Genomic DNA, 18,227 nt, shown 5'->3' on the forward strand with positions numbered 1-18,227 from the left:
GATGACAGAGCTGGATTACCAGCTCTGCATGCAGTTCGATAATCCACAACTACATCAGGATGTAGCAGTATACATTAGTTGTTCCATTTATTAATGGAAAGGCAGAAACTAGATTTGGCTGGCGGGAGTTGTTTGTTTTAAATACTATCCCTTTTTCAGGAAGAGGCTTCCTTCAGCAGCTCAAAAAGCCCGTAGACAAGGACTAAGCATGCAGCTTCCTGGGTCTAACTTTGTTTTGCACCCCAAAAGCAAAATAAAAAAATCCAGTCTAATGAGGTGGCAAGCCCAGAAGTCACAAGTATTAGCAGGAAGTTATTACAGAACCAAAACAATGGAAAAGATGGACTTACACATAATTTATTATTCCTACCTTCCAAATACTTAGTGACTTTCTCCATTCGAACTGCCATATGGTAAAGAGAACGAACAGAAAGATGCAACGTTTAGCTTTAAAATAATTTACAGAAAACAAGCCCCCAAAAATCTGGAGTTGTGATTATTAGTAATATAAAGGAAGTTATTTGTCCGAACCTGAGGTTAGGTCAGATCCTCTGTTCTTTTTATCTTCTACTATTTCATAGAACGGGCCTATTACTTGTAGTAATTCTTCAACTTTGTCCGTCATTGGCATACTCTCAAGAATCTGCACAAGTCCAAAATATGAAGCATCTTATCAAACAGCATTTCAATGATTCATTCATTTCAACTGATTTTAGAAACTGCTGGTCATTGTAAAACCCAGTAACATTTCACTAAGTCACTTAACACGTTATTCTGATTTTTTGTTTTGCTTTTTTTTAATTAAAAGAAAACAACATAAAACTAATTTACCGAACAAGAATCTTAACTAGCTGTAATAACTTTTTTTAGGTGAAGAGAAGATGGGAGAGCTAATGCATTTGCCAACACTAAAGGACAGCCTCAGCACAGTATTAGACGACCTTGGAATCCATTATTTCAGCAATTTTAAACTAAACCAACTCAAAGTTCAACAGGCTGCTGTTATCTGATGCAATTTATTTTATAGACAAGTCTTCCCACAGAGAACATGAAACTGAAAGATGTTTTTTCTTAGAGGATTCCTAGTATTTGTCAATGGAATGTAAGGAGCAGATCAAAAGTGCACTACTGGGTCCATCTAAACCCAAAAACCAAAATGGACAGAATACAGCAAAACTGGGACAGTACAAAGACATACTTAGAAGAAGAGCAAACTAGAACCAAGTTCTGCTCCTAAAGTCATTTGGAGTTCTTCCTTTGATAAAAAGTTCTTCATTTTAAGTTACAAAACCAATACCTTTGATCATCTGATAGGAATGCAAAATCTTAAATCTAAAATAAACATAAAAGATTCAATAATTTAGTATTATTTTAAAAGCATATGATATTATTGTCCCATTCTAGTTTAAGTCCTTTCAACCAAGCTTTTTGCCAATAGCTTTGTTCCTCTTTCATCCTCTACTTTTTTATTATTATTTTTTAAAAGAGGCAATAGCTATAGGAAAAGATTCAGGTAGAAGCAAACTAACAGCTACAGTACACCTCCTCCTCCAGAAGAGCATCAAGAAAGCAACAGATGGAGGTACAAGTTGCCACAGAACATGCTGCACAAAAGCACCAAGCACGTCACTAAGCAGTAGAAGCAAAAGCTACAGCGTTGCTTCACAAAGCAGGAGCTCCAGGCAGGCTAGCAGGTAACAAGTCAATACTTGCAAGCCAGTCAAGGATACCAAGAGACAATGATCCCATCAAATTGCAGTTTCATTGCCACTTCTCTGATCTGTTCAATATATATAATTCATTCCACATTTGTTAGAGAGAAATGCTCAGTGCTCAGATAAAGAGCTGGCTATGAACCAGAGACAGGAGAATTTTGTGATTTTTTTTAAATATTTTTTTTTTTTAACTTCAATAGCATTGAGAGAAACAAGAAACCTTTTCTAGAATAACACTTGTATTTACATGTATTTACTTCTATAGTCTGCACTGTAAACTTCATGTGTGCATTTTTATGATGTCTGCACATAACTGCTCTTCATGTGCTCTTAACAGACCTCAATATACTCTCTGCAACTTGGAGCAATTCTTAGAATCTTACCACACCATTTCTGTTAAAGTAAGAGTAATGGAACTACTAACTTTTAGGTGAGGAAGAAAAGACCAAATATTTCCACAAACAAAATCAACTGCTTACTTATATAGCCACTAGGCATAATACACAATCTTAAAATTTGAAAGTGCAAAATAAGTTATTATGTATCCTGAATTACTGTTTTCTTTGGATGTCAGACAATTTATATATGAAGACTCTTGTTTTAAATTAGAAACACCATATAGTGTTAACACTTCTTTATGCTAAGATATCACTCATTTCTAATATATAACAAAACAATATATCTGAAATGTAAATAAATTAGTTTAAACAGTATTGCAATACAAAATTTCAGAAATGCTACTTGGAAGATAAATTAAGCTTAAACAAAAATGCACCTGAGCTCAGATTCATCTTAGCTAAGACTAAGACATGTTTGGTCATCTCTCACCAGCACCTCAAAACCTCACCCAGACACATTCTTCAAGAGCTGTGATTTTCAAGGCTACCACATGAAGGGAAAAAAAAACACCAAACAAGTTTACAATAGAAGTATCTTGTGACAGGGTCATCTGATGCATGTATAGCCCAAACACAATGTACAAATACTAGGGACATGCCCCAGGGGCGGGGGGAAGGGGAATACAGCAATCTTATACACCCTTAAATACAGTCCTGTGATATCAGTATACAAGTGGTTTTTAGCCCCCTTAGACATGGATACCTATGCAGCAGCAGCGGAATGCCCACAGTAACACCACAAGGATTAGTGCAGTATGTGCTGATAGAACAACCCAGTGGATCCATTTGAAATGCACTTCCATTGACATTTCAAGTAGAATCAATTGGGTTGGAAAAGCTGAAGCTAGTATTTCAAATGTGAGAGCTGAAACAGCACCAAAGCAGGGTAAACAGATTCCCCCGTTGCAAAGCTGAGCGACGCAAGAAGTCATTTGCTCTCCAGTCCCTACATGTAATCTGTACAGAGGCAGAATATTTGTGCTTCATTATGATCAAGTAAGTAGACTTCCTCACAGGAGGTTTACTAGGATTTTTTTTAGAACAAACACTGCAGTTCCACTTAGTTTTAGTGTCCCAACCAAACCAATTACTGCATTAAAAAAATTAGGTACTGTACTGAAGTATTAACACATTTTGAATCCAAGATTTGAAATGAAGCACTTAATCTTGTGGCACGCATTCAAAAGGAATTATTAAAATTTAGTGGGATTTTTGACCAAATGAATAATATTTGGCCTTCTGTGTTTTCTGGAGTTGTTTATTTTTCATTTTAAAGCACCTACAGTAATACCAGCAGGAACTAAATTACCAAAATTACAGATAGGAAAAAGAACAGTAGCCAGCAAAAGTTTTTGTTGTATCAATCATTAAACACGTTAAGAGTTCAATGTCAAGGTAGTGGCCTAGGAGAAAAGCAAGCGTATTCGGATTAGAACTTACATTTTCTTTCCTTGATGCTAACCTCATTATAATAATAGATTACAATTATACTTTTATCCAGATTGACAGTAAATAATCTTTAAACTGGAAAGGCCACCTAAAAGAGCTTCAGTGAAAAGACTGCAGTGAAAAGGGTTAGTTAATAAAAGATAAGAAACTTTAATTCTGAATATTTACTTTAGTTAATGCTGCAATTCCTGCTTAATATAGCAACTATAACTGTTTACAAGTTACACATCTATTCCAAAAGAGACAGACCAAATTACTCAATTCTAACTGTTTGACTGCAACTATAATATACAAGAAATATTTTCATGACAAGTACAGAAAATTCAGGTTGCTGAGTTCTTCTTGAAAAATCAAAGATGATTAAGTTTACATATTTGATTATACTCATGTCTCTAGTCATGAGCGTGAGACTCTTGCTCCTGAAGTCCTTCTGGAGGGTTGTTGTTTTCCTTTCCAAGATAAGGATCACTTACCTCTCTCAACTCTGAGAATTGAGGTAGTTTGCAGTAAATCAGCTTTTCTTTTGTTATACTTTAAGTTCCACTGTTTTCCCCACTGCCCCCTTTACCATGATTTCAATACTTCATTTTCTTTAGCTCTGTCATTTAAGCTTCATATCAGCTAGGACCCTCATGTTTCTTTGAAAACAACCTAAATTCTATACTTTGGAAGGAACTACATAATTTTCTTCTCCCCATGGGCCAAACAGCATAGTACTGAAATGTAACAGTTCACATAGAGAATAACTCATTTAGAGCTTTGACAGCAGTAGTCAGCAAGAACCTCTTCATGTTCCTTAATTTATTTCTGGAACATTTGTTCTAGAAGATCCCTTCCTCATTAGTAGACTTACCTTTTTCATTTCTTCAACATAGGCTATCATGGCTTCTTCTTTGGACATGTCTCCCAAGGCACTCCAAGCATCCCTAGGAAAGAAAGTCGCATACATCTTCAGTATCTTCAGAGCCTACTGGATTTTTTCAGCCTGGCCTTAAGTAGGTCAGTTACGTAATGCCCAAAGTTTCTCTGATACAAATAACATGCAACAACAATTCGCAAGGTTGTTTTTTTTTTTTTGAAATCCAAATATATAATTTGCTAGGATAATCACATAGTAGTACATCAACAGAGAAGCAACGAACTGAACACCCTGGGGACTGAAGAGTTCCCCACTGACCAGCTATAAACTTGTACCCAGTCAGTTGTTAGCAAGCTCAGATATGACACACACACATTTCCCATTTGATTACGTTGATTTTTTTTTTTTTAAAGATCCTCTGCTGCAAAAAAAACCAGCAGGCACAGGCACTTCAGCCAGCACTTACAAACAGTTGTCAGCATGTTAGAACAGGCTACAAGAAAAATCTGTCCTTTTCGAGATTTGCAACTGGGGAAAGACAAATCAGTCTAGTAGGCAAATAGTTTAATCATTGCCCCCAGTTACCACAAGTATCTACTTATGATCTAAAAAGATCTCCCCCTCTCCAACTCTGCAAGACAGAAAACCCCAATCAAATTTATCAGTATTGCACAAGGAATCTGTCAGAACACAGACTGGAATAAAATATTTCTTTACTCAGTCTTGCACTTGATTTGACACTGTCCCTTCCCCTTGCCAGAGTATTTGCCCCACTTACAGCAAAACCCCAGGGCTGGTGGCTCACATTTCAGCTACAACCAACCAGGTGGGTGGAAGCTTACTGCCCTAGTCCTCTGGAAAGATACCCCCTTCACCCTGACTTGGGGAGACTTGGGAAGAAGGAAGGAAGGAGAGAAAAAAAAAAAAAAAAAAAAAAAAGAGTGAAAGGAATAATTTCACAGATCCCAAGACCACCATATAAGTACCAGCAATAATACTTGTCCTTTGCTTATTAAAATATAATAAGCAAAGCGTTCACATGGCTTTTCAAACAGATCTTAGCAATTTGGCAAATCAGAAGTCTTCCCAGCACAAGGAAAATACAGACAGTGGGAAGCCCTGCCACTGAGCAGACAAACCAGAAAGATACATAAACCAGACCTCTCCCCAAGAGCTTGAAGCTATATCAATGGCTGTCAATGAGCACTTATTTACTTCAGGCTCACATCATACATGAAAATTTAAGAAGGAAGAATTCCAGACACTCATCTACATCACTCATTCTGCAGAGCACCTACAATTTCATTCGACAACACGGGATAAACACTGCAGAGGTACCATGATGGTGCTTGCCCAAGAAAAACCCGCCCACCTGCAGAACCCAAGGGAATGTTTTCACCTGCAACTCTGAGAAGTTATAAATTATCTGAGCTAGAAAGTTGGAACACAAGACAGAAAATGAATTCAAGCATCAAGGGTTGTGAATGTCCTTTTTTTAAGAGAGAAATAAACTCACTAATCTCTGTCTCTAAGTGCCACTCTGCTAAACATCTCCACTCCAAGCATAAAAAAAAACCCCAAAACAAAACAACAACTCATGAAAAGTTACCATTTATATCTACCAATCGGATCCCAAAATCCAGGTCGTGGAATGTTACAGGGTCCTTGGGTTGCTTGCTTATAAAAGCTATAGAACTTGAGCATCATTTCATTCGTTGGCTGGAATGAACCTAGTGAAAGCATTTTAAAATACAATTAAGTTGTAATCAAGAATATTAATGAGTATTTTACAAGTTTAGTACTTCTGTGTGAAAATAGCCTGCAGTTCGTTACCACCTGATTGACAGCAATACAGTTTAAGTCAACAGAGAACATCTTTACTTCATCTACCATGAACCACCACGACTGACAATATTTACTTTACAAACAGCAAGTTTCAGATTAAGTCTAAGGGACTATAACCTTTACTACTCCTAAGGTCAGACTCCACAATTAGAATAAAAAAAGAGTAATAAGTAACATAAAGCAAGTGTCCTTTCACTCAGTTTAAAGGGACAGGTTTAGCTCCCAGTAAACAAAGTATCTTGCAAGGCACTTTACTGTTACAAACAGGAACTTATTGAAAGACTCCAGAACTAAACAAAAACAAAACCCACAAACAAAAAACCCACACGCACAACAAACCCAAAACACAGCCTTCTGCAGTGTTTTTGTTTATTTTGGGTATTTGGCGGCACTTTCAATACATTTCACTGTTTCTCCTGTTCTTGTTTTTTCTTCTTCCTTTGTGGAACACACTTTTGTAGAGGTAGGAAATGTAAATACAAAACTGTAACAGCTGGCAGGGAAGATTCATAACCAATCCACTAAATCAAATACTTTGAGGTTCAATTCTAGTCATTAGGAGAAGTTTACAGTGACCTTTACTTTAGGACCTCAAAAAAAACAGTTTTACTTACACCAGAATTAATGTTGTATGTAATAACCAACTTTTTTTTTTATTACTCTTATCAAAAAGATACATTCTGATTTTTTTGCTTTTCCATTCTGTTAACTCTTTCAGCAGAGGGAACTCGTGATAACAGCTCCGAAGCCGTCAAACCAACTTCAGCATTTCAGGGAGGCAGAGGCCCTGCCCCGGCGTTGCTCGCACCGCGGGAGCTGACAGGCCCCCTCCTCCAGGCGCCTGACTGAGGAACTTCTGTCGTGGGCTCGGAAGCCCCCAAACCGGCGTTTCTTCAGGAGAGGCGGACAGCAGCACTAAGACCGAGCTTTCCAAGAGGTTCTCCATCCGCCGCCTGCTGACGGGAGCCCGGCCCGGGGCGGCTGAGGGAGGGCGGCCCTACTGCCCTGGCCTGAACCACCCGACGGGCCGCGCCGGCGTCCCTGCCCGGGGACCGCTTGCCCCGGAGGAAGCGGCCACCAGCAGGAGAGGGGCCTCGCCTCCCCCCGCCCTCCGGGCCCTGCCCGCCTCGCAGGTGCCAGCCGGGCGGCCAGGCCCGCGCCGATGCCACCGGTCTTTACCCCCCGCCGCCCCTGGGGCGGCACTTACCATTTTTGGGGAGGCTCTGGATCACCTTCACGGCCGCCTCGAACCTGGTGGCGTGCACGGAGCCGGTCTCCGCCATGTCCCCGTCCCGTCCCCTCACCGCCCGCCGCCTCCTGCTCGGCCGCCGGGCCGCGTCCGGCGGGGCGGGCTCAGCTCAGCCTCCCTCGTCGCGGTGCCCGCAGCCGACTGCACGGGAGAGGGGCTGAGAGGCGCCGGGCCGTACGCAGCCACCCCCCGGCCGCAACGGGGCGGGGTGCCTGGCCCCGGCCCCTGCCGCGCCCGGCCCCCGCCCCGATCCCCAGCCCTCCCTCTCCGGCAGGGCTGGGCACAACCCGCCCAGCACCTCGGACCAGCCTCGCTCCGCAGGCCGAGCACGGCCCGCAACACCCCCAGTCCAGCCAACAACTCACCCCTACCTTCAGCCCGGCCTCAGGCGCCCATGTTATGTCTCCCACAGCGGCGCCCTTCCCCTCCCTTCGCACCGCCCCGAGGCCGCCAGGGGCACGCCGGGAAACCTAGTCTGCCTGCCGCGCCCCTCGGCCGCCCCGCGGAACGGCCGGGCCCCACACAGGTGTCCCCGCCGCCCGTCCCCCTCAGCTCCTTCTCTTCCTCCCGCCGCCATCGCAGGCCGCTGCCTCTCCGGCAGCCCCTCCAGGCGAAGGGCGAGGGCTGCGCGGAAGTGGCCGGCTGGCCCCGGCAGCCAGGCTGAGGCCGAGGAGAAGCCCATGGGCCAGCCTGTCCGCCCGGGCTTCCCAGAGCTGCCCTGGGTGATGGTGGGTTCAGTCTTGGGGCCCGAGAAGCCGTTGAAGTGCTGATCCCGGGGAGTGTCTCCCGTGTGGACTGAGGAAACCGTTCTCTCCTTTATTTTTTTCAAGGTTTTTTTTTCTTTGTTTCTTTTTCTCTGCTTCCTGCCTCTTCCTACCTTTTCTCTTCCCTACTTGTATAGCTACAATTACATGATAATGAACATTTCAAAACGTGCCATATTTCACCCATTTTATGGACCTCGGTTATCCTCAGGAGGTCCCCCACCCCGGCACTTTGCTTTGCTGCTTCCTCCCCTCCTCACAGCCATCCTCCTACCCACACCTAGTTCCACATAATTCACCTCAATTACCACTGTAGCCACATATTTTTGTAATAGCTTTAATGACTTCTACTTACATTAAAATTTTAGGCATGAGATTTTAAAAGCCTAGAACCTGGGGATTAACTATTTCCATGGTATTCGGAGACGAGGGTGAATACCACTACAGTACCACCAGCTAGCTCAGTAGCTAAATAAATGAATGGCCTTATTCAAAAGCGCTGCGCATCCAGCACTCCACAAAGTCAAACAAAAGTATGCTAAACCAACTGCTTTTGTAGCAAGTGGAATAATTTACCCACTGAGCAACAGGATGAATTAATAGCCCCTTTGAATAGAATCGAGTACAAAATCTTGGCATTCAAGTCAGTTCATTTATCTGGTACACAATATATATTTTAAATTCCTCTGAAGGCAGTTGTCTGCTCACAGTATATGCCCTCTGGTGGGAAAGAAAAGCTCCAGAGAGAGGGAATTAGAGCAGATCAGCCCCTGCTCTGCTGAGCTAGTACGTTCCACAAGGTCAGCAGCCAGCTGGTCAGGGGAGAGCTTTGCTGGAGAGAAGCTGACACTTCCAGAGGTGTTCAAATAGGATTCCTCTCATTGGGCAAACAATAAACCCATGGTATGAACACCACTGTTCCACTCACATGAATGTTACAGATTAATTTCTCTGAATTTTTTGAGTGCTAGATTTCTAAAGCTCTTGTGAGCTATGTACTAAGATCTATCATCTTTTTTATCCATGAAGGTAGGAATGACAGAAGCTCAGATCAAAGGGAAGTGTTTATTTGAAGATAAGTGGGTCTCTGTATAAATATAGATTCTTTGAGCATGCAAGGAGTTAATTGTAAAGAAATAATAGAAAAATTAAGGGCCTCTTGTAAGGTCAGCTGATGTGTAAATTCTATTTACCTGAGAAAATCTATAATGACATTTGCCATTTTAATTGATTGAAGAGAAATGCAGTCTGCATTTTTATAATTAATGTTCCCAGACTTTCACTGGAAGTAAGCTTTAAAAGAGATGCAAATGACAACCTATTTAATGGCTGTGCGCAGAAACAGAAGCTGCCCTCTTTGCACTGAAGATGTGTGAGAGTGTGAGATCTGCAGATCCAGAATGAGGCACTTGAAGTAACCCAAAATAATCAGTACCATCATGCCCTGAGACAAGGATGAAATAGTAAATGAGAGGCAAATTTTGAGCACTGGTGAGCCTGTGAGAACATATCACAAATTACTAGTTAATTTAAATGCTCGTATATAATACCAATTACCATTGCTATTAACTGTCCCTGTGTATACATTTTTCATTCTCATTGCAGTCACTTCCATGTAGGGTTAACAATAATCACATGTGGAGTACAGGTAATAAAGGAGACCCTCTCATCTGTTACAGACATCCAGGAATGGATCTGCAGCTTTATCTTAAGCTGAGGATCTAGACTCCATTCTTTAGGGAACAAAATTATATGACGTTTCTCTGTCATCTGCTGAGTACCTATTGGGAATGACCACATGCTTGTAAAATCTAATTATAATCTGTGTGTTGAACTGGGCTGTGTTTCTATTGCTCTGCAAGAGCAGTCTCCAAAGCAATCATAAGTATGACCAGCTCTTATTCTTTTTTTTGATCCAATGTATGAGAAGCTAAACATTGGGAACTGTGATAGAAAGACTGACCAGTGATGCCCATCAGTTGAGGTGCAAGAGAGGAGATGCCATGGTACTCTGCTACCAGCGTGATTTGGCAGTAAGCACAATATGTGACACTTAACATGTCTGAGTGCTTTGCTATCCTCACACTTCTCTTCACTTGGTGTTTCACAAACTACTTATGGAGAGCCTGTGAATTGCTAATATGAGGCATTCCTGGCAATTCTGAGACACATAAAATCTTGTCAGGAAGCGTACTGTTGTAGTCCCTGAAGGAGTACACTTAGGGGATGTCTGGAGAAAAGGGAGACAAGCGTGATCCTGAGTGTAATCTTGGACCTATGCTTCACAGATGGATTAGGGATGGTTATCGAGTCCAGTGGTGTTATGGCACAGGATAATCTATCAAAGTCTGATGTGTTGAGCTACCTTACAATCCTTATTTTGTACTGTGTGTAAGCTGCTACTGTCCCTTCATGTTGTTCTCATTTGTATCCCAGGTCTGCCTTAGTTTTCTAGCAGTTGTTTCCAGTGGCAAGCTACACCCCAGTCCAGCTTGAAGAGCACCTTCATTTTACTTGAGGGACAAAGGAGTCAATTAAATTATGCAAGTGAAAAGCAGAAACTGGAGCCAATTATGCCTATTGCTCCCTCAAGGGTCTGAATCATAGCAGTGTATTTTACAGAAATATTTTTAATGGTTCTTAAGAAAGTAGACCATAGTCTCATACGCATTATGAGCAAGTTCTGTAACCTACCAGATCGAAGAGCATGTAATTTTAGCAAAGCTTACTTTTTGAAGTATGTAATCCAGTGAGGAGAGAGAATGAATTATTTAAAACCTAATAGTCATAATTATGAAGAACTAAATTAGCATTACAATTTCTAAGTCAAATCTACATGCTGATGAAGAATGGAAAGATGTTGTCTAAGAAGGGTAGAGCTTTTCATAAGGAGTAGTTTTCTACATTGTTTACAGTAGAAAGGCTAATGTATCAAATTACTTTTACTCACAGGATTTTTTAATGAAATAATGAAGGATATTTGTGTCCAAATCAACAGCTCTGGAGAAAGAGAACTATTTGCCTTCCATGAATATGGCAAAAAAAGCAGTTGAAGTTTGTCCCCCTATGTAGGCCAATCCCTGTTCTTCACGAAAAGCCCTTTGGGCAAAGGACTAGTTTGACACAAGCAAGAACGCTTTTGGGGATAGAAGTTTCCTTGTGAGGTTCAGATACACTACTTAATAACTTGACTAGAAATACTGATTCATTTTACAGTTGGGGATTAAATATTTTATTTAAATGGGAATTATTTTTAACCATTATTAATGGCAGCTGCTTTGCCTAAGGATTAGGCTCCATATTGTCAGAGGCATTAAAGGTAATATATCCCATTTCAAATCTCTTTTGAGCTATTCAGTTCAGATATCTCAGGTCTTTCAGTAACCAATATTTTGAGCTGCATTTTTGTTTCCCCCCATGCATCCCCACTTCTCACATATTTTAAAAAAGAAGATGCAGTGCCAAAAGTATAAGCTTAGATCTGTTTCATAAAATGTTCTTTGAAGAACAAAATATGATCATACTTCTGAAGCCATTTAGCAGCATTTCACTTTGCATTGAACTATACAGTACTTATGAAGTCAAAACCTTTTACAGGTTTATATCTTTGCAGTGCCATATTGTGTCTTAAGCCCCTCTTTTCTTCTCCAAGCTTACTATTCATTTCTTTTATGAAATTTTTAATAAAGTTCAGTTTTCCTTATTGCCTCAAGGTGTTATTCTTGTAGAGCCAGCAGATAGTTATAACAGAATTGTTCAGATTTCGCATATTCTAGAAAGAACATTTTAAAAATCCTGTTCCCTTACACAGCCATGAACTGAGCTTTGAAAAGTATGTAGTTTCATCTTGCAGCAATGACAAACTGTGTCTTATTATAAACAACAGCAGCAGACAGCTCATAACAAATACTTATTCTTTTCCCTTCAGTAAAAAATACAGCATCTGGAGGTCAAATTGTGCTGTCATTTACAGTGATATAAATTTGCAGTTACTTGGTTGATTTGGGGATATTTATGGTGCTACACATTTTCATAATGCTAATGAGTAGAATTTGACTCTGAAAAATCTAACTATGTCTGGTATATTATTTCTGTTTTGATATTTGTGCTTCCTATCTTCACAACAACTGCTGCTAAAGTTTTAGAAGCCTATCCTTGCGTAATTTGCCTCTTGGGAATAGCAAACAAAATACTGTGACTGTATCATATTAATGTGCTTATGCAATGGCATATTTATAGCCAGACAGCTCTTGTGATTTTTTTTTTCAATATCTGGAAGGGAAAAGCCAAAACACCCTTAGTTTATGTATGTTCTTTTAAAATTCTAGCAAAGGAAGGTTATTATTCTTTCTAGTGAATCTGAAAAATGACTTTGTAGCAATGTTTTCATGACACACGTTTACCAGTGTGCAAAACCTGGAATATAACTGGCAAAGATAACTGAACTCAAGTGTTTTCAGGCCCACATCTATAATTTTGGATATTTAATCAGGCAGAAAATATACCACTGTGGTTTTGGTGAATGGGTTTCAACAACCTAATCTAACAGATTAGGGGTGATTTACTGGATTGAGTCCTCCAACAAACAAGCTTTCAGAAGGATTTAAGACTGAGTTTCATTGGATGTCTCAGCACAGGACCACTGCTTCATTACAAACCCCATAAGCACCCAGCTCTGTTGCTGTATGAGTCCTAGTAAAAAATCAGATTTCCTTAGAAGTCATTGCCAGCTAGACACTTTTTCCAGCTATAAACCACGGCTTTTTCACTCTCATATTCAGGTCAGGTTGGGTACTGGACATTATCCAAGGAAGTTTATCTGGGAAGCTTTATTGAGAAAGAAATTTGACATTCAGGAACTGTTTCAGTTTATACTGTTAGATCATTGCTACTCAACTGAAATAAAGGAGTCATCTCTGCTTCAGGGTTTTGGGGTGATAAGGCCTGTCCGCTTCACTGAGGTGAGGGAAACGGGTGAACTACAGCAACGTACAGCATCTCAAGACCAGAACCTCCTGGGTTTTGCCATTTAAAACAGAGAATTAATTCTTAGGCTGAGAATTCTTAAGCAGAAAGTTACTGGATGAATAAATGGGATATATGAAAACTTAGGAAATTAACTGTCTTAAGTGGTTTTTTACTTTCCTTTGCACTAAAATGTTCTGGTTACTATAACATACGTTCAGCATCAGAAGCTTAATATCAAAGCTTCTGTAAATGCTGGAAAGGTTAATGAGGAAAGACAGCTGTCAGTTCTTGTTCCCCAAAAAGTAGAAGAAAATAATCAAAGAACCTGCTGAATAGTTTTCTGAGTAAATTATTGTTTGTTTCTAAAAAAACTGCAAAAAACAGAGACAATTGAGCTATATGAAATAAAAATGATCATTGAATCCTCAGAAGTCTTTGTATGCACCTAAACAGAGGTGTTTAAAGGTGAAGTCACTTTGCTGCAGATAAAGACAGAAATGCAGCCCTAAACTAAGTGGGGAGCTGGGCAGCCACGTCACTGTGACAACAGTTAGCTGGAGTCTCTTTGTCACACTGAGTAATCTAATAGAGGGCAGAGGCAGTTTCGGGAGGTATTATAAGTCTTTAACCAAAGATGTACCCATTAAAGAGCCCAAGTCTTCAGTATCATATAGATCACTTTAAAACATCCTGAAATGAAAAGTTAGTACTACAAATTTGCCATACAAAAGAAACAGAACAACAAAATATGCTCTATTTCTTCCATTTGTTTGCCTAGCTTTTATTATCAGTTTTTAATCCTGTAGCTTTGTTTGCTAGATTACAGAGCTCTCTATTATCCTCCTGAAGGGTTCTCCAACAATCCTACGAATCCTTATAAACAGAAATCAAGCAACCCCTTGATTTCTTCTATTTAGAATTGAATTCACTGATGCTTTCATGCCAGTGAATTCATTCTTTCATTCTTATGTCTTTCCAATATTTTAACATCTTTCTTGAATCATGGATACTACTGCTAGGTGCAATGCCACAGTAATACTTGTATTAACATCGGAGGCAATAGAGGGCTGAGGTATTGCCTTCTCCAGACTCAATATTCTCATTCGTATGTCCAGAATTCATTGACCCTTTTGGATGTAGACGTGGATGAAGGCCTCAAAGCACAGGACCCTACTTGTAGCTGAGGACCCACGTTATAAGTGTGTACTCTTAAAGCTCTTGTTCAGAGTGATGGAACGGTATTTGGTTGTATTCAGTTATGCTGGTTTTGCAACTAGCTTATCAAATCATTCTATCATGTCAGCCTGTTCTTTTAATTATTTGTCACTCTCCTAATCACTGTGCTCTCTGTGAATTTTATCAGCAGTGATTTTATTGTTTTCTTGTAGGTTATTCAAAATAAGTTAAACAACAAGGAGTCAAGGTCAGTACACCCTTTATGACCACATTTGAAGTCTGTTGGCCATTTTTTTAATTTAATATGCACCAAAATGATTTTCTATTATAATAATTTAGTTTTTAAATTATTATTGTAGTTTCTGAATCAAAATTTTATGCAGTCAGATATTTTACAAAAGTATAAATACGTTTCTACAACACAGTTACATTTATCTATCAAACTTGTATTCTCACAGAAAAGGATATTGAGTTATCCTGAATATATGTATACTTCTCTATAAATTCCTATTGATTTGCATTAATTAAATCATCCTTCTTTAATTCTTTCCTAATGGAAACTCCTATCAGTCATTCTGTTGTATACTTGGAATCAATATTAAGTTGATAGGACTACAACACCTATATATCTTTTATCAATATTGGCACAACTTTTGCTTTCTTTCAGTGCTCTGGAACTTCTCCGATGTTTGAAAACCGACTGAGAATTAATATTAACAGTCCATAATGCTCTTTGCTGGCTCATTTAAAACTCTTAGATGTGATTAATCTGTACATGCTGATTTAAGAAGATCTAAATTTAGAACCTGCAGATAACTAGATCTCCCTTGATTTTCCTTTTAATGTAAATAAAGAATCGGGTTTTAAACACTGTGATTAAAGATCTTTCTTTGTTACTCTGTTCACTCTCCTGGTATTTTACTGTTTCACTGTCTGTTCGAAATCCTGCAGGTGGAAGAGGCTCTGAATTTCTAAAGATTTTTTTTAAAAGAAGAGCTACACATTTCTCTGCAGATTACCTTTGACTTGTTTTAACCCTTGGGATAAATGTCTGTCAGCTACCTTAGCAAATCATGCATTATAAGCAGCTCAATCCTGTTTCTAACCTTTGTAGGAGGGGGTTGTTGTTCGTTTTTCACTTAATAACTTTTGGTGTGCTTTCTCATTCTTTTGCATGGTAGTTCTAAAAAAAAAAAAAAGTTTTAAAAACTAAAGCTTTTGATTAGTACAGTTGTCTATCCCAAAGTCTAAATTTCTATGTCGCAGTAAATGTACTGTGGACGCTATTTACTGACTTCCTTTTTCAAAAATTTTTAAAAATATTTAAATCTTTGGAGAAAGTACATGAACATATTTCTGCTTTATAATAGAGGAAAGAATGCAATGACCAACTATATACACCTATATTTGTACATACATAATATATAAAGTAGTGATGTTATATATGAAATTGATTAATACATGATGATCTGTCAGTAAAAGCAATATATTCGTTTTAAACAGATCAAAGGAAGAGACTGGAGAGCCCGTTCCTCCCTGGATTAGGTGGGCTGTGCTGTGCCTCATGTGGCAGCACAAGCCTTCTGATCCCACTCCCACCACAGCTCCCCCTTTCTTCTGCGTAAACAAATCCAAAACTGCGTGGGGGGCAGAGGAAGGAACGAGAGAGATTCACAATACAGACTAAACCACTGTAACCACAGGCCAAATACGTGTCTTTTGAAGACAAAATAGCAGTTGCGCTAAGTCTGTGATTATGCACATGTTCAAGCTCAACATCCTGAGCATCCCACTGATTTCGCAATTTAATAAAATTAAGTCCTGTGTATATTTACAAGGTGGAGCCCTTGGCTGTCAGGAATTCTGGCCTTGTGTTTTTCTTCTGCCAGCTGCCATTACCCTTATTTCTTGACTCAGATTTGCATTCACAGTAGGATATTTTCTAAATCATTGTGAAGGAGTTTCATGTTTGCTGGATGCTGTCATCTGCATCACTAAAACATTATTGTGGTATATTTCGTTAAAGAATCTCTGTGGCATAACTGGTATAGGGAATCGATGATAACAGAATAAATATGCACAAAAATGATAAAACTATTACATTTTTTACCTCAGATATTGAAAATATGAAGTTGTCTTACATGTCATGAAATGGGAAATTTGGGGGTACAAAGAAGCAGGATAAGTCCCCAAATCAATGGATCTGGATATTTTACATTATTGAAAAAGAAGTATAGAAAAGGGGTTGGGAATGACTTGAGAAAACACATTTAAAACAATTGTATTAAAAGTAAATGAAGGCTCATGCCCACCCTACAAAGCCGCTCCATGGTGCCTGCTCAGTCATTCCAAATGGACCATCTTTACTTCCTCCAGTCTGCATCTCCTTCTCATGCGCCTCAAATGATGTGCTTCCTGGTGGGGCCCACCATATTCAGAGCAGTTTGTTAACACACTGAAGCTTTTTAAAATGCATACCATGTGTGCACAAAATGTCTTCATTTATCAGATTAGCTCACAGATCAGGCACTATTCAAAAGAGCAGAATGGTGCTAGAACAAGGGTGTCAACTCACTCTGTAGCGAAACTGAGTTCCCCCTTTAGTCAAAGGCTGGGAATTAAAAACAAAATAGACACAAATTACTAATTTTCAAGTTTTACCCCCTTTTAATTGACAGAGTTAAATTACATTTTAATAAAGTAAATACATTTTTAAACCTCTTTGCATGAACACAAGCTGCATTCATGCATTCCCTGCCAGTTACTTCCAAAAGAGGTGACCATCTGCACATCCACAGCTGCTGATTGCTGCCCTCTGATCTGCCTCTGGAACTGCTCTCGTAAATGCTCCTCTACTCATTTCAGCCACAGTAAGCCAGGTTCAGTGAAACAGTTTAAAGGTGCTGACCAAGTCCTCGCTACAGATTTGTCTTGGCGGGGCTGTGTGAGGATGGCCAAGCCTTGACTACAAAACTGTGCCAGCACAAGCCTCTTGCATGGATGCAGGTGTTTTAGCAAACTGCCATGGTCATGGCACAGTTGGTATTGTCACCAGGGTTAGTTACGCCATCCCGCAGTGAAGAACCAGGCTCCCGCAGCTGAGCTGAAGCACTTTGGCAATACAGTAACAGGTATTTCTGTCCTGCTGGAGCACACTTTTTGTTTTATTGGTGCTTTTGTATTTATGAGTAGACACACTCATTCATTCACACCCACACAGAAGCCAGGTACATCCTAAACACCTAGATTAGGTAGGTAGATAGGATCAATTCTTTCATCCCACTGTGACTTAATTTCATTCATGTGATGTGGCCCTCCCCGAGTAATAGACGTGGCAATATGTTTTATAGTAAACAGAATTCTGTCCTTTCCTTTCTACAGGTATGATGTTGAGAAATGGTTGAGTAAAACCAAATAACTTTAATTGGTAGGAGAAGGTGTGCTAAATTATCATGGATTAATTACTGAGTAATATAATCAAATATTAAAACAGATTTCTAAATGTCAGGAATAGCGAGAAGGAAGAAATACTATTCATACCAACCCTCCAGCTAGGATCAGAGACATGTATTGCCTTTGTGTCCTGAATTTAGCTTTCAGATTACTGGTTTATATGAAAACAAACCCTCTTGTGACTAAATCTCTTCCTACTAACCAACAGAGAAGATTAAGAATTATAAATTACATCAAATACAGTTTGCAGTTTTAGCCACTATCATGTAAAACAACTGGTGTATCACTTTAATAAAGAAATACATGCCAACTGAGGGCAAAACATGTTCTTTCATTATTTTGAAGTTTTCC

General features: G+C 39.6%; 1 protein-coding gene and 1 long non-coding RNA gene across 9 annotated transcripts in view; one reads left to right on the forward strand and one right to left on the reverse strand.

Moving 5' to 3' along the window:
• ACBD5 (acyl-CoA binding domain containing 5) overlaps positions 1 to 7,959 on the reverse strand; it is a 49,525-nt gene extending 41,566 nt beyond the window's left edge. For 5 of the 8 annotated variants that reach the window (XM_075492596.1, XM_075492597.1, XM_075492595.1 and 2 more), the window contains exons 1-5: positions 7,887 to 7,959; positions 7,474 to 7,656; positions 6,031 to 6,151; positions 4,416 to 4,488; positions 532 to 643 (exon numbers count right to left, since the gene is read on the reverse strand). In XM_075492596.1, the coding sequence (XP_075348711.1) occupies positions 532 to 643; positions 4,416 to 4,488; positions 6,031 to 6,151; positions 7,474 to 7,549 (382 nt within the window). In that variant the 5' untranslated portion in view covers positions 7,550 to 7,656; positions 7,887 to 7,959. Of the gene's footprint in view, positions 1 to 370; positions 404 to 531; positions 644 to 4,415; positions 4,489 to 6,030; positions 6,152 to 7,473; positions 7,657 to 7,880 lie in introns of all 8 variants that reach the window. The other 3 variants (XM_075492600.1, XM_075492594.1, XM_075492598.1) reach the window with 3 other exon arrangements.
• A 64-nt stretch (positions 7,960 to 8,023) lies between these two features.
• On the forward strand, positions 8,024 to 15,290 carry LOC142406571 (uncharacterized). The gene is made up of 3 exons (XR_012774616.1): positions 8,024 to 8,345; positions 14,636 to 14,670; positions 15,091 to 15,290. It is a non-coding gene; the product is annotated as an uncharacterized LOC142406571 (long non-coding RNA).
• Positions 15,291 to 18,227: the final 2,937 nt, after the last annotated feature.

Source organism: Mycteria americana, chromosome 2 (genome assembly GCF_035582795.1).
Source record: "Mycteria americana isolate JAX WOST 10 ecotype Jacksonville Zoo and Gardens chromosome 2, USCA_MyAme_1.0, whole genome shotgun sequence".
Classification (NCBI taxonomy): domain Eukaryota; kingdom Metazoa; phylum Chordata; class Aves; order Ciconiiformes; family Ciconiidae; genus Mycteria; species Mycteria americana.